The 26,014-nt window shown below is 48.4% G+C and overlaps 1 protein-coding gene across 1 annotated transcript in view; it reads right to left on the bottom strand.

Moving 5' to 3' along the window:
- The window catches only part of LOC140198815 (junctional adhesion molecule B-like), a 194,123-nt gene that overhangs the window by 33,137 nt on the left and 134,972 nt on the right, over positions 1–26,014 (bottom strand). Inside the window, exons 2-3 of the mRNA XM_072259881.1 lie at positions 15,337–15,402; positions 924–1,037 (exon numbers count right to left, since the gene is read on the bottom strand). Of these exons, the coding sequence (XP_072115982.1) occupies positions 924–1,037; positions 15,337–15,402 (180 nt within the window). The remainder of the gene's footprint in view (positions 1–923; positions 1,038–15,336; positions 15,403–26,014) is intronic.

The following is a 26,014-nucleotide window of genomic DNA, read 5'->3' on the forward strand; positions in this document are numbered from 1 at the left end:
AGTGCAGCCTGACTAGTGTCTTATAAAGGCTCAGCATTAGCTTCTTATGGGCACATGGCCAAGTGGTTAAGGCATTGGACTAGCGACCTGAAGGTCGTGAGCTTAAGCCCCAGCCGAGGGTACGTGTTGTGTCCTTGAGCAAGGCACTTAATCACACATTACTCTGCGACGACACTGGTGCCAAGCTGTACCTGTCCTAATGCCCTTCCCTTGGAAAACATCGGTGTCGTGGAGAGGGGAGACTTGCAGCATGGGCAACTGCCAGTCTTCCATACAACCTTGCCCAGGCCTGCGCCCTGGAGAGTGAAGACTTTCCAGGCGCAGATCCATGGTCTCGCAAGACTAACGGATGCCTTTAATTAGCTCCTTGTTTTTATATTCTATTCTATATGAACATTGCATTTGCCTTCTTTACCACAGACTTAGCTTGTAAATTAACGTTCTGGGTGTTTTGCACGAGGACTCCTAAGTACCTCTGATGTTTGAACCATTTAGACAATAGTCCACACTATTGTTCCTTTTACCAAAATGCATTATTATGCATTTTCCAACACTGTATTCCATTGTCCTTGCTGTAGCCCCACCCGTGAAAGTTCCAGCCCTGCCCATGCACCCTGTAGCTTGGGCCAACAATTTCCAAAGCCCCACCCACTCTCTCACACCATAACCCCACACGCTTTTCATTCCACAACCCATCCGGCCCCCAACCACTCTTTCTCCCTGTTCAGTTGGTCTAATTCCCTCTTCAGCCCACCCCCCAATCACAAACTCATCCCCAACAACCCCGCATGCCCCTTTACCCCCCCACCCCACACTGTCCATTCTGGCGCCTCCCCGACCACACGCCACGTCCCCGACAAGCCGCAGCCGGGCCGCGATTGCCGGCCGAGGGTCCCAGCCCGGCCCACCCTCCCACCACGTACCCTTGAGAGCTTCATTGAAGTAGACGAAGGAGATCTGTTGACCTTTGATCATCTTCCACTCCAGCCGGGGCTTGGCAGGCTGCTCCAGGTCATAACTGCACTTCAGGGTCGCCGCTGAAAACAACGGTCAGAAAAGGAAACCAGGGTGGCGAGGGTTAAAAGTATTCTTCCACCTCGAACAGTTCTCCAGCCGCAGATTCATTTACCAGTCAGGTTTAACACCACTGGAGTAGGTCGTGAAATCTGATGTTTGGCGGCAGAGGGATAATGCAACACATCGTAACAGAAACTACAAATTACACTTTTAAAAATTCAATTAATGTATAGGTGAAGTGAGAGCAAAGAAAATTGAAATAGTGTAAATTGGTTCATTGTCCGTTCAGAAATCAGGTGATGAAGGGGAGGAGATGCTGTGTGTGTGTCAGACTCCTGCACCTCCTCCCCGATGCCAGCGATGAGACGAGGGCACGGCCTGGGTGATGGGGGTCCTTAACGATGGATGCCACCTTTGTGAGGCAGCGCCGTTCGAAGGCGTCTGCGGAGGCTCTTAGCCACAATGGAGCTGGCCGATTTCACATCCAAACGTACAGTGAAAACCGTGTTTGCATCATCAACCCACCAACTGACACTCTCCTCTTACATTTGATGAGCTTACAAGGAGGGTGTAGAAAGGTTACCCAGATGCTTCCTCGGTTACAGAGCCTGTGACCATAGACTATGGGACATAGGAGCAGAACTGGGCCAATTGGCCCATCTGGCCTGGGCCCTCTTATTCTTTTAAACTCCAGCGAGTACAGGCCCAGAGCCATCAAACATTTTGCATACGTTAACCCTTTCATCCCTGGGATTATTCTCGTGAACCTCCTCTGGACCCTCTCCAATGACAGCACATCCATTCTTAGATAAGAGGCTCAAAACTGCTCACAACACAATGTGTGGCCTGACTGATGCCTTATAAAGCCTCAGCATTTACTCTTTCCATTTACATTCTAGTGCTCTTGAAATTAATGCTAACATTCCATTTGCTTTCCTTACCACCAACTCAACCTGCAGGTTAACCTCCAGGGAATCCTACACAAGGACTCCCAAGTCTCTTTGCCTCTCTGATTTCTGACCTCCCCAGCAGCCAGTCATCTTAATTCCTATCCCTGTTCCCATTCTGACATGTTGGTCCACAGCTTCCCCTTCTGTCACAATAAAGTCACTCTCAGGTTGGAGGAGCGACACTTCATATTCTAAGTAGCTTCCAACCTAATGGGATGAACACCATTTTCTCCAATTTCTGGTAATCTTTTCTCCTCTCCCTTCCCTCTTCTTCATTTCCCCCACTCTGGCCTCTTACCTCTTCTCCTCACCACCGATCATCTTCCCCAGGTGCCTCTCCTTCTTCCCTTTCTCCCATGATCCACTCTCCGCTCCCATCAGGTTCCTCCTCCTCCTCCTGCCCTTTGCCTGTATCACCTCCCAGCTTCTTACCTCATTCCACCCCCTGGCCCCCCGCCGACATTCACCTGGCTTCACCTATCACCTTCCAGCTTGTCCTCCATCCCTCCCCCCAGCCATCTTCCCTCTTCTTTTCCAGTTCTGATGGAGGGTCTTGGCATTTAAAAAAAAAACAACTGTTCATTCATTTCCAAAGATGCTGCCAGACCTGCTGAGTTCCCCCAGCATTTTGTGTGCTTTGAGGTGAAAATAGTTTGAAGGCGCTTGGAAACAGGTACCGAGGGGATGTCAGGGTTAAGTCTTTCCACACAGAGAGTGGTGGGTGTGTGGAATGCACTGCTGCTCTATTGAGAGCCTCCTAGATAGGTACATGTTGCTTAGAAAAAGAGAGGGCTATGCGGTGGGGAAATTCTAGGCAGTCTCTAGAGTAGGTTACATGGTCGGCACAACGTTGTGGGCCGAAGGGCCTGTTATGTGCTGTAGATTTTTATGTTCTCTCTTCTATGCAACATCCATGGTCGTCCCTGACCGATGGTGACCTCTGAGAGAACTTTGAAGTTACTTATTTATTAATTTCAGGATACAGCACAGTAACAGTTCCTTCCAGCCCAATGAACCTACACCACTCAATTACACCGTGTGGCCAATAAACCTACTAATCCACGTACCTTTGGAATGTGGGAGAAAATAGAGAATTGGGGTCCCTATGTTGAGTTCAACACTGACTGGCAACTCCTGCAATGCTATTAGTGCCAAACTGTGTCGGTCTCCGCTGGTCCTTTGGGCTCATCAGCTGCATGGAGAGGAGGAGCTTGCTACATGGGCAACAACTTGCTCTCCATATCGAACAGTCCAAGATACATGAGCTTAGGATGCTTAGGTAGTTAGGATGCCAGGGATTCACATTTCTGGATCATTGGCACCTCTTCTGGAGCAGGAGTGTTGTTGCACTTGAATCCGAGGGGAACTGATATCCTGGCGGGGAGGTCTGCTACTGCTATTGGGGAGAGTTTAAACTAGAATTGCATTGGGGGGAGGTGGGAATCAGAGTGAAGAGGCAGAGGATGGGGCGGTTGGACCACAAGTAGAGACAGCGTGTAGGGAGCTTGTGAGGAAGGATAGGCAGATGTTAGAGCAAAGATGCACTCAGCCTGATAGTTTGAGATGTGTCTATTTTAATGCAAGCAGTATTATAAACAAGGCAGATGAAGTCGGAGTGTGGATCAATACATGGTACTACGATGTTGTGGCCATTACAGAGACTTGGATGTCTCAGGGACAAGAATGGATGCTGAATGTGCCGGGCTTTAGATGTTTCAAAAGGGACAGGGAGGAAGGCAGAAGAGGTGGGGAGAGGGTGACATTACAAATCAGGAAGTCATGGAGGGATTGTCTACTGAGTCATTGTGGATAGAAGTCAGAAGCAGGAAGGAGGCAATAACTCTACTGGGTGTCTGTTATAGACCCTCCGATAGTAACCGGGACATCGAGGAGCAGATAGGGAGGCAGATTCTGGAATGGTGCAATAATAGTAGGGTTGCTGTGATGGGAGATTTTAACTTTCCTAATATTGATTGGCATTTCCTTAGAGCAAAGAGTTTAGATGAGGTGGAGTTTGTTAGGTGTGTTCAGGAAGGTTTCCTGATGCAATATGTAGATAAGCCAACTAGAGGAGAGGCTGCACTTGATCTGGTATTGGGAAATGAATCTGGTCAGGTGTCAGATCTCTTGGGGGGAGAGCATTTTGGCGGTAGTGATCACAACTCTACCTCCTTTACCATAGTGCTGGAGAGGGATCGGAGCAGACAATTAGGGAAAACATTTAATTGGGGTAGGAGGAAATATGATACTATATGGCAGGAACTTGGGAGCATAAATTGGGAACAGATGTTCTCAGGGAAATGCCTCTGAGAACATCTGTATTCGGCAGAAATGTGGTGAATGTTCCAGAAACATTTACTTGGCGTTCTTGCATAGGAATGTCCCATTGAGGCAGGGAAAGGATGGGAGGGTAAAAGAACCATGGTGTCCAAAGGTTGTAGAAAATCTAGATAAGAAGAAAAGAAAAGTTTACAAAAGGTTCAAGAAACTAGGTACTGATAGAGTCCTAAAAAACTACAAGGTTTCCAGAAAGGATAAGAATGGAGTTAGGAGAGCCAGAAGGGACCATGAGAAGGCCTTGGGGAACAGGATTAAGGAAAACCCCAAGGCATTATACAAGTATGTGAAGAGCAAGAGGATGAGCCGTGTGAGAATAGGACCAATCAGGTGCAATAGTGGAAACATGTACTTGGAGTCGGAGCAGATAGTGGAAGCACTTAATAGATAGACATACTTTATTGATCCCGTGGGAAATTGGGTTTCATTACAGTTGAACCAACCAAGAATAGAGTATAAATATCGCAATATAAAACCATAAATAATTAAATAATAATGTGTAAATTATGCCAGATGGAAATAAGTCCATGACCAGCCTATTGGCTCCGGGTGTCTGACCCTCCAAGGGAGGAGTTGTAAAGTTTGATGGCCACAGGCAGGAATGACTTCCTAAGACGCTCTGTGTTGCATTTCGGTGGAATGAGTCTCTGGCTGAATGTACTCCTGTGCCCAACCAGTACATTATGTAGTGGATGGGAGATATTGTCCAAGATGGCATGCAACTTGGACAGCATCCTCTTTTCAGACACCACCGTCAGAGAGTCCAGTTCCATCCCCACAACATCACTGGCCTTACGAATGAGTTTGTTGATTCTGTTGGTGTCTGCTACCCTCAGCCTGCTGCCCCAGCACACAACAGCAAACATGATCGCACTGGCCACCACAGACGTGTAGAACATCCTCAGCATCGTCCGGCAGATGTTAAAAGACCTCAGTCTCCTCAGGAAATAGAGATGGCTCTGACCCTTCTTGTAGACAGCCTCAGTGTTCTTTGACCAGTCCAGTTTATTGTCAATTCGTATCCTCAGGTATCCGTAATCCTCCACCATGTCCACAATGAATACTTTGCTTCAGTATTCACTGGTGAAAAGGACCTTGGCAATTGTGGGGATGACTTACAGTGGACTGAAATGCTTGAGCATATAAGCATTAGGAAAGAGGACATGCTGGAGCTTTTAAAAAGCATTAATCAGAATCAGGTTTATTATCACCGGCATGTGTCGAGAAATGTGTTAACTTAGCATTAAGTTAGATCTGTCACTGGGACCGGACGAGATACATCCTAGGCTGCTGTTGGAAGTGAGGGAGGAGATTTCTGAGTCTCTGCTGATGATTTCTGCATCATCAATAGGGACGGGAGATGTTCAAGAAAGGGAATAGAGATAACCCAGGAAATTATAGACAGGCAGGATTTATGAGCATTTGGAGAGACATCATATCCCTGATTAGGGATAGTCAGCATTGCTTTGTCAAAGGCAGGTCATGCCTTACGAGCCTGACTGAATTCTTTGAGGATGTAACAAAACACATTGATGAAGGTAGAGCAGTAGATGTAATGTATATGGATTTCAGTAAGGCATTTGATAAGGTTCCCCATGCGAGGCTCATTCAGAAAGTAAGGAGGCATGGGATCCAAGGAGAACTTCCTTTGTGGATCCAGAATTGGTTTGCCCACAGAAGGCAAAGTGTGGTTGTAGATGGTTCGTATTCTGCATGAAGGTCAGTGACCAGTGGAGTTCTGCAGGGATCTGTTCTGGGACCTCTCCTCTAAGTGATTTTTATAAATGACCTGGATGAAGAAGTAGAAGGGTGAGTTAGTAAGTTTGCTGACAAAGGTTAGGGATGTTGTGGATAGTCTGGAGGGTTGTCAGAGGTCACAGCAGGACTGGGAAGTGGCAGATGGAGTTTAGCCCAGGTAAGTGTGAAATAGTTCATTTCGTTAGGTCAAATTTGAAGACAGAATATAGTATTAATGGGAAGACTCTCGGAAGTGTGGAGGATCAGAGAGTTCTTGGGATCCATGTCCATAATACACTCAAAGCTGCAGTGCAGGTTGATAGTGTTAAGAATGCATATGGTGTGTTGGCATTCATCAGCCATGAGATTGAGCTCAAGAGCCGTGAGGTAACATTACAGATATGTAAGACCTTAGTTGGACCCTACTTAGAGTACTGTGTTCAGTTCTGGTCACCTCACTACAGAAGGGATGAGGATACCATAGAGACAGTGCAGAGGGGATTTACAAGGATGTTGCCTGGATTGGGGAGCATGCCTTATGAGAATCTGTTGAGTGAACTTGGCCTTTTCCCTTTGGAGCAATGGAGGATGAGAGGTGACCTGATAGAGGTGTATAAGATGATGAGGGGCATTGATCTGTGGATAGTCAGAGGCTTTTTCCCAGGGCTGAAATGGCTAACACGAGGGGGCATAGTTTTAAGGTGCTTGGAAGTAGGTACAGAGGGGACATTAGGGGTAAGTTTTTCACACAGAGAGTGGTGGGTGCATGGAATGCACTGCTAGTGACGGTGGTGGGGGCAGATGCAGTAAGATCTTTTAAGAGACTTTGAGATAGGTAATGGAGCTTAGAAAAAGAGAGGGCTATGCGGTAGGGAAATTCTAGGCAGTCTCTAGAGTAGGTCACATGGTCGGCACAACATTGTGGGCCGAAGGGCCTGTAATGTGCTGTAGATTTCTATGTTCTATGTGCTACAGGAAGAGGTTGGGCAAACTAGGACAGGGTTGTTTTCCCTGACATGGAACAGAGTCAGATTCATTTATCACATGTACCTCAAAACTTGCAGTGAAACGTGTCATTTGCATTAACCAACTTAGGGATGTGCTAGGGGCAGCCTGCAAGCGTCCCAACAAAATGTCCCACAAAAAGTCGTGGATATGGCCCAGTCCATCATGGGTAAAGCCCTCCCCACCATTGAGCACAACTATATGGAGCGCTGTCACAGGAAAGCAGCATCTATCATCAGGCCACGCTCTCTTCTCGCTGCTGTCATCAGGAAGGGGGTACAGGCACCTCAGGACTCACACCACCAGATTCAGGAACAGTTATTACCCCTCAATCATCAGGCTCTTGAACCAGAGGGGATAACTTCACTCACCCCATCACTGAACTGTTCCCACAACCCATGGACTCACTGTCAATGACTCTTCACCTCACACTCTTGATATTTATTGCTTATTTATTTTCTTTTTTCACTTTTGTATTTGCACAATTTGTTGCCTTTCGCACACTGGTTGTTTGTCCATCCTGTCTGGCGTGGTCTTTCATTGACTCTATTGCGTTTAATGAATTTACCCGGAAGAAAATGAATCTCAGGGTTGGACGTGGCACCAAAATAACATGCCCACCATGTTCGGCAGCACTACACAACAGCAAAACAAACTCTAAAACAACAGCCAAGCAAAGCCATTTTCCCCGCGACCACACACTGACCCACCCACACGCACAGACCGGCCTCCTACCCCAGGACAGGCCACTTCCAGGCTCCCACATCCGGTCCCTGGTTCCGGATTCTCAGGCATTAGGCATCGACTTCCAGGTTCCCCAAATGCGACCTCTAACCTTTGCACTTTGACCTTTAGTATCGACCCCAGGACATCCTGAATTGTTGCTCGTTTACCATCCAGTGAAACGATAGCCAACCACGAAGACAGGCGATGAATTGTGGAGTGTGTCCTGGCTCGTTACATCATTGAAACACCAATGCCCAAAAGCAGAAAAAGCTACAAGAAAGTGGAGGTACCCAGAAGGCTTAGGCCCCACAACAACAAGTTCAGGAACAGTTATTACTCTACAACTATCAGGCTCCTGAAGCAGCGGGGATAACCTCACTCGCCATTACTCTGAACTGACTCTGTAACCCACAGGCAGAATCTGGATTATTATCACTGACACATCATTCAATTTGTTGTTTTGCAGCAAGATACATAGAGCTAGGGTGCCCAAGTCTTTCGCAGAACCACATTTGTCAATGTGGAGAGAGAGTCTATAAATCTGGCAGAAGCAAAGGATGTTGGGAATGGCGAGGATGGAGCACCATGGGAGCGGTGTGGCAGGCCCAGCCTGAGACACCAGGCAAGGTCATGAGATTCCAAGCAATTGGTTTATTGACCATTACAGAATGTCTCTCTGGTGCTCCCTGCTCCCTTCCCCTTTTCCCAGCCATGATTCCCCTCTCCCGGCCCCCTTCCCATTCTCAGTCCACAACAGAGACCCACATCAGAATCAGGAACTGTTTTGAGTGGACACCTTCAGTCTCCAGTACCTCCACCCTCATGGTAGTAATGAGAAGATGACATATCCTGGAGGTTGGAGGTCTTTGACTCACATTCAAGGACACTTTAGATCTCTTGTTCTGTAAACGCATGCAAGAAAATGATTTCCAAGGTAGTAACATTTTGTACTTTGAACTCTGTAAGGGGCTCAGTGCCTATTTTAAAGACTTAGTCTAAAGCCCGCTCCAAGCCCTTGACAAAATAATACAATAGGATGGGCTAAGCTACGTAGCACTGGAGAATGTTCTGGGAAGCTTCACTGGGTTGTTGCCATGGATACTGAGGTTGTCTTGTGAGGAACATTTGAGTGGACGGGTACCGTACTCAACGGGGTTTTCAAGATTTCATTTGGAAAAGCTCGGTGGGACAGAGGCCAAATGCAGGCAAATGGGACTGGTCCAGGAAGGCACCTTGGTCAGCCTGAATGAGACGGGCTGAAGGGTCCATCAGCCTGCTGTTTTAAACCAGGGCATCCCGGGGTGGGGGGGGGGTGAGGTGACTTTTGCACGATACTGTGATAATAAACCCGATTCTGTTTAGTTGGTGTTCCCCTTGTGTTCCCCGATGAGCTGTACCTGTGATGGTGCTTCCAGTAAGTTTTTCATTACACCTATAAACACATGGGCTTGTGTATCCAACGGCAAAACAATAAACTCTATGTCGATATAAAACAATCCAAAGCACTCCACAGGGGGTACTTAACAGCTGCAATGCACCATCCACTGTCCATGCCTCGGAAAATTTTATAAGCCTCTATCGGGTCTCCTCCCAGTCTCCGCTGATGTTTCGGGCCGTGAGTCTTCATCAGGGTCCTTATAGTCCGCCCAACCTCTCCTAACAGCACGTACTCTCTAATCCAGGCAGCATCCTGGTAAACCACTTCTGCGCCCTCTATGCCCTCCCTGCAAGCTCGTTTGGGAGGTCAAATGGGAGAGTAAAGTTCAAGTTAGGTCAGCCCGCGAGCAGGAGAGGTGGGGGGGAGGGGAGGAAGGAGTGTGAACACAGTACAAACTGCCTCCAGACAGCAACGTTTTGAATGAGTTCTTTGTAAATCCACTCCTTTCAAACCAGAGAAACATCTGCCTGCAGACAGACAGGAAAAATTCAGATGTGCTTCCTTCCCGGCCTTTTCCTCCCTCCTCTCTCATTCACCCCTTCACCCACCCCGAACAATTTCAGGCCTAACCTCTTCAGAGATTGTTCCATCAAAAGCTGGCTGTACGCTCACCCCTCATCCCCCACCGACTCGTCACTCCCCTTCTATTTCACCTTCCCCCCGAGACAGAAATTGGACGGTCTCCAAGACAACGGGTATGAAAGTGCTTTTCCACTCTGGGTCAGGCTGCTGAACCCCTGTCCAGTTACTGTCTGTGAGAAGGCAACATCAGCTGCTAACTCAGCAGCATTTTGAATAATCCTCGCCTCAAAGGAAAGGAGCCATGTCTTACAATGTGACGTTTAGCTAAAGAAACAGCTCATCCAGCACACTAGGTCGCGGGAGGCCTGCAAGAGCGGAGGGGAAGGTGCGGAGGTGGTTTCCAGGGATGTTGCCAGGGATGAAGGCAATAGCTGGGATTGTTTTCTCTCAGAATGGAGGAGGCCGAAGGGAGATTTAATCAAGGGAGCACAAAATAATGAGGTAGAATAGACAGATGGAATCACTTTTTCTTAGCAATAAGGCCAAGTCAGGAACGTAGATTTGTTTCAGAGAAGAATTTTTACCCGCAGAGATAGGTGGGAGAGGAGAAAATGGTAGGTTTCAAAACTTCTGTCAGGAGAGTGGGGTGAAGCCACAGACATGGTTGAGGGCCGTAACTAGGATTCCAAGGGCCGGTACCTATAATACCACGGGCCGCAACTCAGGATACTGTAGGCCGAAAACCGGGGAGTGGGATTCAGGTGGGCAGTGAACAGACAACAGTAAAGCACTGGAACAGGCCCCATGGCCCGCAATGTCTGTGGCCGAACATGATGCCAAATTAAATTAATCCCATATGCCTGCATGTAATCCAATCACAAACAAGAGAAAATCTGCCGCTGCTGGAAATCCCAGCAATGCACACAAAATGCTGGAGGAACTCAGCAGGCCAGGCACCATCTAGGAAAAGAGTACAGTCAATGTTTCAGGCCGAAACCCTTCGGCAGGACTGGGGAAAACAATTTTCCTCCCTCTCTGCCGCATCTGCTCTCAGGATGAGGCTTTTTATTCTAGGACGAAGGAGATGGTAGCAGACACCAACAGAATCAATAAACTCATTCGTAAGGCCAGTGATGTTGTGGGGATGGAACTGGACTCTCTGACAGTGGTGTCTGAAAAGAGGATGCTGTCTAAGTTGCATGCCATCTTGGACAATGTCTCCCATCCACTACATAATGTACTGGGTGGGCACAGGAGTACATTCAGCCAGAGACTCATTCCACCGAGATGCAACACAGAGCGTCATAGGAAGTCATTCCTGCCTGTGGCCATCAAACTTTACAGCTCCTCCCTTGGAGGGTCAGACACCCTGAGCCAATAGGCTGGTCCTGGACTTATTTCATAATTTACTGGCATAATTTACATATTACTATTTAACTATTTATGGTTCTATTACTATTTATTACTTATGGTGCAACTGTAACGAAAACCAATTTGCCCCGGGATCAATAAAGTATGACTATGACTATGTCCTCCTTTTTCAAAGAAAGGGGCTTCCCTTCCTTCACCGTCAACACTGATCTTAACCGCATCTCTTCCATTTCACACACGTCTGCTCTGCTCTTACCCCATCCTCCCGCCACTTCACCAGGGATAGGGTTCCTCTTATCCTCACCTACCACCCCACCAGTCTCCGCTTCCAGCACACAATTCTCCATAACTTCTGCCACCTCCAATGGGATCCCACCACCAAGCACATCTTTCCCTTCGCCCCTGCTTTTTGCTTTCCACAGGGATCACTCCCTACATGACTCCATTGTCCATTTGTCCCTCCCCACTGATCTCCTGGCACTTATCGATGCTCCCGGTGTGTCCTCCTATATAATTGGCGAGACCTGACGTAGATTGGCGGACCGCTTCGCCGATCACCTACGCTGTCCACCAGAAAAAGCAGGATCTCCCAGCGGCCACCCATTTTAATTCCACTTCCCACTCCCATATGTCTATCCATGGCCTCCTCCACTGTCGTGATGAGGCCACACTTAGGTTGGAGGAACAACACCTTATATTCCGTTTGGGTAGCCTCCAACCTGATGGCATGAACATCGACTTCTCTAACTTCCGTTAACGTCCCACATAACACCCTCTCCCACCTATCTCCTTGTCCGCCCTTCGACTTCCTCTGGTGCTCCTTTCCCTTTTCTTTCTTCCATAGCCTTCTGTTTCCTTCACTAACTTACTTCCCAACTCTTTACTTCATCCCTCCCCTTTCAGGTTCCACCCATCACCTGGTGTTTCCCCCCACCTTTTAAATCTACTCTGCAGCTTTTTTTCCTCCAGTCCTGCCAAAGGGTTTCGGCTCAAAACCTCGACTGTACTCTTTTCCTAGATGGTGCCTGGCATGCTGACTTCCTCCAGCATTTTGAGTCTGTTGCCTGCATGTAATCCCTCTGCCTCCATTCCCTGCCTGTCAACGAGCCCATCTAAATCCTTCTCAAACTTTGCTGTCGTATCTATCTCCATCATCTCCCCTGGCAACCTGTTCCAGGCCCCTAACCGTTCACTGTGTACAACGAAAATTGCCTTATAAATGAGCTTTTAACTTTCCTCTCTCACAAAGCTGTGGCCTGTAATATTTGACTTTTACACCATGGAACAAAGACTGACTACCATATCTACACTCAGTGCCAACTTTATTGGTACATCTGCTCGTTAATGGAAATATCTAATCAGCCGGTCGTGTGGCAGCATCTCAATGCATGAAAGCATGCAGACATGGTCAAGAGGCTGAGCCTTGTTCGAACCAAACATCAGAATGGGGAAGACTGTGATCTACATGACTTTGACTGTGGAATCAAGGTCGATGCCAGTTGGGTGGTTGAGTATCTCAGAAACTGCTGATCTCCTGGGATTTTCACACACAACATTCTCTAGAGTTCATACAGAATGGTGCAAAAAACAAAAGCATCCAGTGAGCAGAAGGTCTGCGTGTGAAAACGCCTTGTTAATGAGAGAAGTCAGGGAATGCCCAGACTGGTTCAAGCTGACAGGAAGGCGACAGTAACTCAAATAACCACACGTTACATCAGTGATGTGCAGAAGAGCATCTCTGAACTTGGAACATGTGGAACCTTGAAGTGGGTGGGCTACAGTACCAGAAGACCACACCAGGTTCCACTCTCCACTCTTGTACCTAATAAAATGGCCACTGAGTGTACATCTCTTATAATTGCAGAATCTCTAATCAAGTTGACCTCCCCCCCACCCCCCTGACTCAGCCTCTGACACTCCAGAGAAAACAGTCCAAATTCTCTCATCGAGGCAATCTCGTGGTGAACTCGCTCTATAGACTCCACGTCCTTCCTGTAATGAGTCATGCAGAAATGTACACAATATTACAAACGTGGCCTAACCAAATTTTTACATAGCTGCAACACAGAGTCATAGAAAAGTACAGCACAGAATCAGGCCTTTCAGCCCATCTAGTCGTGCCAGATCATTTAAACTGGCTAGTCCCATTGACCTGCACACAGACCAGAGTCCTCTATACACCAACCATCCAAATACCTAACTAAACTTCTCTTAAACGTTGAAATCAAAATCACAGGGACAACCTGCACTGGCAGCTCGTTCCACACCTCACCCACCCTATATGTAAATAAGTTTCTCCTCATGTTGCCCTGAAACATTTCACCGTTCTCCCTTAACCTACGACCTCTAGTTGTAGTCTCATACAACATCAGTGGAAAAATCCAGCTTCCATTTACCCTATCAATACCCTGCAGAACTTTGTATACCACTGTCAAATCTTCCCTCATTCTTCTATGCTCTAGAGAATAAAGTTCAAACCCATTTAATCTTTCCTTATAACTCAGGTCCTCCAGTCCTGGCATCATCCTTGTAAGTTTTCTCTGCACTCTTTCAATCTTATTTACATCTTTCCTGTAGGTAAGATGGCGTGCCAACTTTTAAACTCAGTGCCCTGAATGATGAAGACAAGAATGCTACGTGCCTTCTTTGAAATCCTATCTGCAGGTAAAGAAAGTGTCAGATGCTCCTTCCCTCCACTAGCCTGCAGGTCTTCCTCGGGCAAGGTGAGGCACCTGCTTACACCCCCCAACCCTGATCAGGGACACGTAAAACCATGGGAGCAGGTGATAGATGGTCGTATGAGCAGCTGGTACATAAAGGGTTATGGGTAAAAATAGAGGGTTATGGGTAACCCTAGGTAATTTCTAAAGTAAGTACGTGTCCGGCACAGCATTGTGGGCCGAAGGGCCTGTATTGGGATATAGAAGTGTTGAAAACCTGGAGCACAAGTCCTGGTTATGCCACCACTGATGCCAGGCAGACAATCTGTGATAATGGCTGGGGTCACCCATCTCATAAGGACACTGCCCAGAAGCAGGCAATTCTGTAGGAAAGCCACTTCTGTAGAAAAATTTGCAGAGAACAACCGTGGTCACGGATAAGACCATGATCGGCCACGTCATACGACACGGCACAAGATGATGGTGATGATATTCCATCGAACACACTAACATGGAGTTGCGCCACAAGAAAGCAGCACGCACCTCAGAACACCCTCACCAACCAGGCCGTGCTCTCTCCTCGTTAGTACCATCAGGCGGGAGGAACAGTTACGACCCTGCAAGCATCAGGCAACTACAATGCTGAATTAAGTGTAAAAGCTATTGAAAAGGTGCAGTGCGCGGAAGCAATAAAGCGCAAGATCACAATGAGGTAGATTCTGAGGTCAGGAATCCATCTTACTGTAGGAGAGGGCTGTTCAATGGTCTGATATCAGTGGATGGAAACTGTCCTTGGGCCTGGTGGTTAGTGTTTTCTGACTTTTGTAACTTTTCCAAATTGGAGAGGGGAGAAGATTGAATGTTCAAAGTGGGTGAGGTCTTTGATTATGTTAGCTGTTTTACCGAGGAAGCGAGATAATAAGCAGAATCCACAGAGGGAAGGAAGTTTCCTGCGATCTGTCGAGCTGTATCCAAAACTCCCTGCAATTCTGAACTTTAAAGGGGACAATTCAGGAGTGACTTAATGGTGGGACAGAAGCCGAGAGGTATGTGCATTGAGGGCTTTTTTGTTTTACCTTCTACCCAATGGGAGAGGGAGGAAAAGAGACAATATCTGGGGTGGGACATTTACATTGGCTGTTTTCCTGTGGCAGTGAGAAGCGCAGACAGAGTTTATGAAAAGGAAACTGAAGAGGGAAAGGGAAAAAGGGTAAAGGATACAGTAGTAGGATTGCTCAACCTGGATCCAGGATGGGCGGCAAGAAGGGGGAGTATGCACAGCAAAGGGAGCGCAGAATGTGGATGTACGGAGAATAGGGAGTGGGGAAATGACCTCATGGTATTGCCTCCCTGGGAGCAGGCATGGACTCGAAGGGTTAAGTGGCCTCTTTTGTGTGGAGTAAAGAGAGATTGGGACAATTGCCCAAAACCTTTGTCAATGAGTCACAGACTGACAAGGAGAGGGGCCCCTGGAGCTCGGAACAATGGCCGGGGAGGAGTTGGCTCCTACCCGGGAATCAGCAGAGCGCAAACTCAAGCCCAGGGGGCCGTACCGGTTCGGCCTAACACTTACTGCCGTGCTCGTTCACTTCGACATCATGGTCTGAAGTTCGCATCTGGACCCCGCTGGCTTGATGGACTGAAAACAAAGAAGAAAAGAAGTGAGGGTTTAGTCATAGTCATACTATATTGATCCCGGGGGAAACTGGTTTTCATTACATTTGCTCCATATATAATAAATACTAATAGAACCATAAATAGTTAAATAGTAATATGTAAATTATGCCAGGAAATAAGTCCAGGACCAGCCTATTGGCTCAGGGTGTCTGACCTTCCAAGGGAGGAGTTGTAAAGTTTGATGGCCACAGGCAGGAATGACTTCCTATGACGCTCTGTGCTGCATCTCGGTGGAATGAGTCTCTGGCTGAATGTACACCTGTGCCCAACCAGTACATTATGTAGTGGATGGGAGACATTGTCCAAGATGGCATGCAACTTGGACAGCATCCTCTTTTCAGACACCATCGTCAGAGTTCCATCCCCACAACATCACTGGCCTTACGAATGAGTTTGTTGATTTTGTTGGTGTCTGCTACCCTCAGCCTGCTGCCCCAGCACACAACAGCAAATATGATAGCACTGGCCACCACAGACTCGTAGAACATCCTCATCATTGTCCGGCAGATGTTAAAGGACCTCAGTCTCGTCAGGAAATAGAGACGGCTCTGACCCTTCTTGTAGACAGCCTCAGTGTTCTTTGACCAGTCCAGTTTATTGTCAATTCGTATCCCCAGGTATTTGTAATCCTCCACCATGTCCACACTGACACCCTGGATGCAAACAGGGGTCACCGGTACCTTAACTCTCCTCAGATCTACCACCAGCTCCTTAGACTTTTTCACACTAAGCTGCAGATAATTCTGCTCACACCATGTGACAAAGTTTCCTACCGTAGCCCTGTACTCAGCCTCATCTCCCTTGCTGATGCACCCAACTATGGCAGAGTCATCAGAAAACTTCTGAAAACATTGCTGAGCAATGTTGCCTGATACAGATCCACGTGCGTTACCAATCCCACTGAACGTCACAGGTCCAATCCCACTGAATGTCACGGATCCAATCGCATTACCAATCCCACTGACCACTGAACGTCACAGGTCCAATCCCACTGTCCACTGAACATCACAGATCCAATCCCACTCTCCACTGAATATCACAGATCCAATCCCACTGTCCACTGAACATCACAGATCCAATCCCAATGTCCACTGAATGTCACAGATCCAATCCGACTGTCCTCTGAATGTCACAGATCCAATCCAAATGTCCACTGAACATCACAGATCCAGTCCCACTGTCCACTGAACGTCACAGGTCCTGTCCCACTGTCCACTGAACATCACATATCCAATCCCATTGCACGTCACAGGTCCAATCCCACTGAATATCACAGGCACAATCCTACTGTCCACTGAACGTAACAGATCCAATCCCACTGAACGTCACAGGTCCAGTCCCAATGTCCATTGAACGTCACAGAACCAATCCCACTGTCCACTGAACGTCATCGATCCAATCCCACTGTCCACTGAACGTCACAGATCCAATCCAACTGTCCAGTGAACATCACATATCCAGTCTCACTGAATGTCACAGGTCCAATCCCACTGAACATCACAGGTCCAATCCCACTACACGTCACAGTTCCAGTCCCACTGTCCACTGAACATCACATATCCAATCCCACGGAACCTCACAGGTCCAATCCCACTGAACGTCACAGGTCCAATCCCAATGTCCACTGAACGTCACAGGTCCAGTCACAATGTCCACTGAACGTCACAGATCCAATCCCACTGTCCACTGAACATCACAGATGCAAACCCACTGAACGTCACAGATCCAGTCCCACTGTCCACTGAACATCAAATATCCAATCCCACGGAACGTCACAGGTCCAGTCCCACAGAACGTCACTGGTCCAATCCCACAGAACGTCACAGGTCCAATCCCAATGTCCACTGAACATCACAGGTCCAATCCCAATCTCCACTGAACATCACAGATCCAATCACACTGTCCACTGAACGTCATAGATCCAATCCCACTGTCCACTGAACATCACAGATCCAATCCCAGTGAACGTCACAGATCCAATCCCACTGAACGTCACAGATCCAGTCCCACTGTCCACTGACATCACATATCCAGTCCCACTGAACGTCACAGGTCCAATCCCACTGAACTTCACACGTCCAATCCCAATGTCCACTGAACGTCACAAATCCAATCCCACTGAATGTCACAGGTCCAATCCCACTGAACTTCACAGGTCGAATCCCAATGTCCACTGAACATCACAGATCCAATCCCAATGTCCACTGAACATCACACATCCAATCCCAATATCCACTGACTGTCACAGATCCAATCCCACTGAACATCACAGGTCGAGTCCCACTGTCCACTGAACATCACATATCCAATCCCACGGAACGTCACAGGTCCAATCCCACTGAACGTCACAGGTCCAATCCCAATGTCCACTGAACGTCACAGGTTCAGTCCCAATGTCCACTGAACGTCACAGATCCAATCCCACTGTCCACTGAACGTCATCGAACCAACCCCACTGTCCACTGAACGTCACAGATCCAATCCCACTGTCCACTGAACATCACAGATCCAATCCCACGGAACATCACAGATCCAATCCCACTGAACGACACACATCCAATCCCAATATCCACTGAACGTCACAGATCCAGTCCCACTGAACGTCACAGGTCCAATCCCACTGTCCACTGAACATCACAGATCCAGTCCCACTGTCCACTGAACGTCACAGATCCAATCCCAATGTCCACTGAACGTCACAGGTCCAGTCCCAATCTCCACTGAACGTCACAGATCCAATCGCACGGATCGTCACAGGTCCAATCCCACTGAACGTCACAGGTCCAATCCCACTGTCCACTGAACATCACAGATCCAATCCCACTGAACGTCACAGATCTAGTCCCACTGTCCACTGAACGTCACAGGTGCAATCCCAATGTCCACTGAACGTCACAGGATCAGTCCCAATGTCCACTGAACGTCACAGATCCAATCCCACTGTCCACTGAATGTCACAGATCCAATCCCACGGAACGTCACAGGTCCAATCCCACTGAACGTCACAGATCCAATCCCACTGTCCACTGAACATCACAGATCCAATCCCACTGAACGTCACACATCCAGTCCCACTGTCCACTGAACATCACATATCCAATCCCACGGAACATCACAGGTCCAATCCCACGGAACGTCACAGGTGCAATCCCACTGAAGGTCACAGGTCCAATCCCAATGTCCACTGAACGTCACAGGTCCAGTCCCAATGCCCACTGAACTTCACAGATCCAATCCCACTGTCCACTGAAAGTCATAGATCCAATCCCACTGTCCACTGAAAATCACAGATCCAATTCCACTGAACGTCACAGATCCAATCCCACTAAACATCACAGGTCCAATCCCAATGTCCACTGAACGTCACAGGATCAGTCCCAATGTCCACTGAACGTCACAGATCCAATCCCACTGTCCACTGAATGTCACAGATCCAATCCCACGGAACGTCACAGGTCCAATCCCACTGAACGTCACAGATCCAATCCCACTGTCCACTGAACATCACAGATCCAATCCCACTGAACGTCACACATCCAGTCCCACTGTCCACTGAACATCACATATCCAATCCCACGGAACATCACAGGTCCAATCCCACGGAACGTCACAGGTGCAATCCCACTGAAGGTCACAGGTCCAATCCCAATGTCCACTGAACGTCACAGGTCCAGTCCCAATGCCCACTGAACTTCACAGATCCAATCCCACTGTCCACTGAAAGTCATAGATCCAATCCCACTGTCCACTGAAAATCACAGATCCAATTCCACTGAACGTCACAGATCCAATCCCACTAAACATCACAGGTCCAATCCCAATGTCCACTGAACGTCACAGGTCCAGTCCCAATGTCCACTGAACGTAACAGATCCAATCCCACTGTCCACTGAACGTCATCGATCCAATCCCACTGTCCACTGAACGTCACATATCCAGTCTCACTGAATGTCACAGGTCCAATCCCACTGAACATCACAGGTCCAATCCCACTAAACGTCACAGGTCCAGTCCCACTGTCCACTGAACATCACATATCCAATCCCACTGAACCTCACAGGTCCAATCCCACAGAACGTCACTGGTCCAATCCCACAGAACGTCACAGGTCCAATTCCAATGTCCACAGAACGTCACAGATCCAGTCCCAATCTCCACTGAACGCCACAGATCCAATCACACTGTCCACTGAACGTCATATATCCAATCCCACTGTCCACTGAACATCACAGATCCAATCCCAGTGAACGTCACAGATCCAATCCCACTGAACGTCACAGATCCAGTCCCACTGTCCACTGACATCACATATCCAGTCCCACTGAACGTCACAGGTCGAATCTCAATGTCCACTGAACATCACAGATCCAATCCCAATGTCCACTGAACATCACAGATCCAATCCCAATGTTCACTGAACATCACAGACCCAATCCCACTGTCCACTGAACGTCATAGATACAGCCCCATTGAACGTCACAGATCCTGTCCCAATGTCCACTGAACATCACAGATCCCATCCCAATGTCCACTGAATGTCAATGATCCAATCCCACTGAACATCACAGGTCGAGCCCCACTGTCCACTGAACATCACATATCCAATCCCACGGAACGTCACAGGTCCAATCCCACTGAACGTCACAGGTCCAATCCCAATGTCCACTGAACGTCATCGATCCAATCCCACTGTCCACTGAACGTCACAGATCCAATCTGACGGCACGTCACAGATCCACTCCCACTGAACGACACAAATCCAATCCCAATGTCCACTGAACGTCACAGATCCAGTCCCACTGAACGTCACAGGTCCAATCCCACTGTCCACTGAACATCACAGATCCAGTCCCACTGTCCACTGAACGTCACAGATCCAATCCCAATGTCCACTGAACGTCACAGGTCCAGTCCCAATGTCCACTAAACTTCACAGATCGAGTCCCAATGTCCACTGAATGTCACAGGTCCAATCCCACTGTCCATTGAACATCACAGATCCAATCCCACTGTCCACTGAACATCACAGATCCAATCCCACTGAACGTCACACATCCAGTCCCACTGTCCACTGAACATCACATATCCAATCCCACGGAACGTCACAGGTGCAATCCCACTGAAGGTCACAGGTCCAATCCCAATGTCCACTGAACGTCACAGGTCCAGTCCCAATGCCCACTGAACTTCACAGATCCAATCCCACTGTCCACTGAAAGTCATAGATCCAATCCCACTGTCCACTGAAAATCACAGATCCAATTCCACTGAACGTCACAGATCCAATCCCACTAAACATCACAGGTCCAATCCCAATGTCCACTGAACGTCACAGGATCAGTCCCAATGTCCACTGAACGTCACAGATCCAATCCCACTGTCCACTGAATGTCACAGATCCAATCCCACGGAACGTCACAGGTCCAATCCCACTGAACGTCACAGATCCAATCCCACTGTCCACTGAACATCACAGATCCAATCCCACTGAACGTCACACATCCAGTCCCACTGTCCACTGAACATCACATATCCAATCCCACGGAACATCACAGGTCCAATCCCACGGAACGTCACAGGTGCAATCCCACTGAAGGTCACAGGTCCAATCCCAATGTCCACTGAACGTCACAGGTCCAGTCCCAATGCCCACTGAACTTCACAGATCCAATCCCACTGTCCACTGAAAGTCATAGATCCAATCCCACTGTCCACTGAAAATCACAGATCCAATTCCACTGAACGTCACAGATCCAATCCCACTAAACATCACAGGTCCAATCCCAATGTCCACTGAACGTCACAGGTCCAGTCCCAATGTCCACTGAACGTAACAGATCCAATCCCACTGTCCACTGAACGTCATCGATCCAATCCCACTGTCCACTGAACGTCACATATCCAGTCTCACTGAATGTCACAGGTCCAATCCCACTGAACATCACAGGTCCAATCCCACTAAACGTCACAGGTCCAGTCCCACTGTCCACTGAACATCACATATCCAATCCCACGGAACCTCACAGGTCCAATCCCACAGAACGTCACTGGTCCAATCCCACAGAACGTCACAGGTCCAATTCCAATGTCCACTGAATGTCACAGGTCCAATCCCACTGTCCATTGAACATCACAGATCCAATCCCAGTGTCCACTGAACATCATAGATCCAATCCCAATGTCCAGTGAACATCACAGATCCAATCCCAATGTCCACTAAACGTCACAGATCCAATCCCAATGTCCACTGAACGTCACAGATCCAATCCCAATGTCCACTGAACGTCACAGATCTAATCCCACTGTCCACTGAACATCACAGATCCAGTCCCAATGTCCACTGAACATCACAGATCCAATCCCAATGTCCACTGAACATCACAGATCCAGTCCCACTGAACGACACAGATCCAGTCCCAATTACCACTGAATGTCACAGGTCCAATCCCAATGTCCAATGAACGTCATAGATCCAATCCCACGGTCCACTGAACGTCATAAATCCAATCCCAATGTCCACTGAACGTCACAGGTCCAGTCCCAATTTCCACTGAACGTCACAGATCCAATCCCAATGTCCACTGAACATCACAGATCGAATCCCACTGTCCATTAAACATCACAGATTAAGTCCCACTGTCCACTGAAAATCACAGATCCAAGCCCACTGTCCACTGAACATACAGATCCAATCACACTGTCCACTGAACATCACAGATCCAATCCCAATGTCCACTGAACGTCACAGATCCAATCCCACTGTCCACTGAACATCACAGATCCAATCCCAATGTCCACTGAACATCACAAATCCAATCCCACTGAACGTCACAGATCCAGTCCCACTATCCACTGAACATCACAAATCCAATCCCAGTGAATGTCACAGATCCAATCCCACTGAACATCACAGGTCCAATCCCACTGAACGTCACGGGTCCAATCCCACTGAACGTCACAGGTCCAATCTCAATGTCGACTGAACATCACAGATCCAATCCCACTGTCCACTGAACATCATCGATCCAGTCCCACTTTCCACTCAACGTCACAGATCCAATCCCACTGTCCACTGAACATCACAGATCCAATCCCACGGAACGTCACAGGTCCAATCCCACTGAACGTCACATGTCCAATCCCAATGTCCACTGAACATCACAGATCCAATCCCACTGAACGACACAGGTCCAATCCCCATATCCACTGAATGTCACAGGTCCAGTCCCAATGTCCACTGAACGTCACAGATCCAGTCCCACTGTCCACTGAACGTCATCGATCCAATCCCACGGTCCATTGAACGTCACAGATCCAATCCCACTGTCCACTGAACATCACATATCCAGTCCCACTGAATGTCACAGGTCCAATCCCACTGAACATCACGGGTCCAATCCCACTGAACGTCACAGGTCCAGTCCCACTGTCCACTGAACATCACATATCCAATCCCACGGAACCTCACAGGTCCAATCCCACTGAACGTCACAGGTCCAATCCCAATGTCCACTGAACATCACAGATGCAAACCCACTGAACGTCACAGATCCAGTCCCACTGTCCACTGAACATCAAATATCCAATCCCACGGAACGTCACAGGTCCAGTCCCACAGAACGTCACTGGTCCAATCTCACGGAACGTCACAGGTCCAATCCCAATGTCCACTGAACGTCACAGGTCCAGTCCCAATCTCCACTGAACGCCACAGATGCAGTCACACTGTCCACTGAACATCACAGATCCAATCCCAGTGAAGGTCACAGATCCAATCCCACTGAACGTCACAGATCCAGTCCCACTATCCACTGACATCACATATCCAGTCGCACTGAACGTCACAGGTCCAATCCCACTGAACTTCACAGGTCCAATCCCAATGTCCACTGAACGTCACAAATCCAATCCCACTGAATGTCACAGGTCGAATCCCAATGTCCACTGAACATCACAGATCCAATCCCACTGAACGACACAGATCCAGTCCCACTGTCCACTGAACGCCACAGATCCAATCCCACTGTCCACTGAACATCACAGATCCAATCCCAATGTCTACTGAACGTCACAGATCCAATCCCAATGTCCACTGAACATCACAGATCCAATCCCACGGAACGAAACAGATCCAGTCCCACTGAACGACACAGATCCAGTCCCAATGTCCACTGAATGTCACAGATCCAGTCCCACTGAACGTCACAAGTGCAATACCACTGTCCACTGAACGTCACAGATCCAATCCCACTGAACGTCACAGATCCAGTCCCAATGTCCATTGAACATCGCAGATCCAATGCCACTGTCCACTGAACGTCACAGATCCAGTCCCACTTAACGTCACAGATCCAGTGCCAATGTCCACTGAACGTCACAGATCCAATCCCACTGTCCACTGAACGTCACAGGTCCAATCCCACTGTCCACTGAACTTCAGAGGTCCAATCCCACTGTCCACTGAACGTCACAGGTCCAGTCCCAATGTCCACTGAACGTCACAGATCTAGTCCCAATGTCCACGGAAGGTCACAGGTCCAATCCCAATGTCTACTGAACGTCACAGGTCCAATCCCACTGAACGTCACAGGTCCAATCCCACTCTCCACTGAACATCACAGATCCAATCCCAATGTCCACTGAATGTCACAGGTCCAATCCCAATGTCCACTGAACGTCACAGGTCCAATCCCACTGCCCACTGAACGTGACAGATCCAGTCCCAATGTCCACTGTACGTCACAGATCCAGTCCCAATGTCCACTGAACGTCACAGATCCAATCCCACTGAACATCACAGATCCAGTCCCACTGAATGTCACAGATCCAATCCCACTTTCCACTGAACGTCACAGATCCAATCCCACTGAACGTCACAGGTCCAATCCCACTGAACTTCACAGGTCCAATCCCAATGTCCACTGAACGTCACAAATCCAATCCCACTGAATGTCACAGGTCCAATCCCACTGAACGTCACAGGTCGAATCCCAATGTCCACTGAACATCACAGATCCAATCCCAATGTCCACTGAACGTCACAGATCCAGTCCCAATGTCCACTGAACATCACAGATCCAATCCCAATGTCCACTGACATCACAGATCCAATCCCACGGAACGAAACAGATCCAGTCCCACTGAACGACACAGATCCAGTCCCAATGTCCACTGAATGTCACAGATCCAGTCCCACTGAACGTCACAAGTGCAATACCACTGTCCACTGAACGTCACAGATCCAATCCCACTGAACGACACAGATCCAGTCCCACTGTCCATTGAACATCACAGATCCAGTTCCAGTGTCCACTGAACATCACAGATCCAGTCCCAATGTCCATTGAACATCGCAGATCCAATGCCACTGTCCACTGAACATCACAGATCCAATCCCAGTGAACGTCACAGATCCAATCCCACTGAACGTCACAGATCCAGTCCCACTGTCCACTGACATCACATATCCAGTCCCACTGAACGTCACAGGTCGAATCTCAATGTCCACTGAACATCACAGATCCAATCCCAATGTCCACTGAACATCACAGATCCAATCCCAATGTTCACTGAACATCATAGACCCAATCCCACTGTCCACTGAACGTCATAGATACAGCCCCATTGAACGTCACAGATCCTGTCCCAATGTCCACTGAACATCACAGATCCCATCCCAATGTCCACTGAATGTCACAGATCCAATCCCACTGAACATCACAGGTCGAGCCCCACTGTCCACTGAACATCACATATCCAATCCCACGGAACGTCACAGGTCCAATCCCACTGAACGTCACAGGTCCAATCCCAATGTCCACTGAACGTCATCGATCCAATCCCACTGTCCACTGAACGTCACAGATCCAATCTCACGGCACGTCACAGATCCACTCCCACTGAACGACACAAATCCAATCCCAATGTCCACTGAACGTCACAGATCCAGTCCCACTGAACGTCACAGGTCCAATCCCACTGTCCACTGAACATCACAGATCCAGTCCCACTGTCCACTGAACGTCACAGATCCAATCCCAATGTCCACTGAACGTCACAGGTCCAGTCCCAATGTCCACTAAACTTCACAGATCGAGTCCCAATGTCCACTGAATGTCACAGGTCCAATCCCACTGTCCATTGAACATCACAGATCCAATCCCAGTGTCCACTGAACATCATAGATCCAATCCCAATGTCCAGTGAACATCACAGATCCAATCCCAATGTCCACTAAACGTCACAGATCCAATCCCAATGTCCACTGAACGTCACAGATCCAATCCCAATGTCCACTGAACGTCACAGATCCAATCCCACTGTCCACTGAACATCACAGATCCAGTCCCAATGTCCACTGAACATCACAGATCCAATCCCAATGTCCACTGAACATCACAGATCCAGTCCCACTGAACGACACAGATCCAGTCCCAATTACCACTGAATGTCACAGGTCCAATCCCAAGGTCCAATGAACGTCATAGATCCAATCCCACGGTCCACTGAACGTCATAGATCCAATCCCAATGTCCACTGAACGTCACAGGTCCAGTCCCAATTTCCACTGAACG

This window comes from Mobula birostris, chromosome 6 (assembly GCF_030028105.1).
Source record: "Mobula birostris isolate sMobBir1 chromosome 6, sMobBir1.hap1, whole genome shotgun sequence".
In the NCBI taxonomy this organism is placed as follows: Eukaryota; Metazoa; Chordata; class Chondrichthyes; order Myliobatiformes; family Myliobatidae; genus Mobula; species Mobula birostris.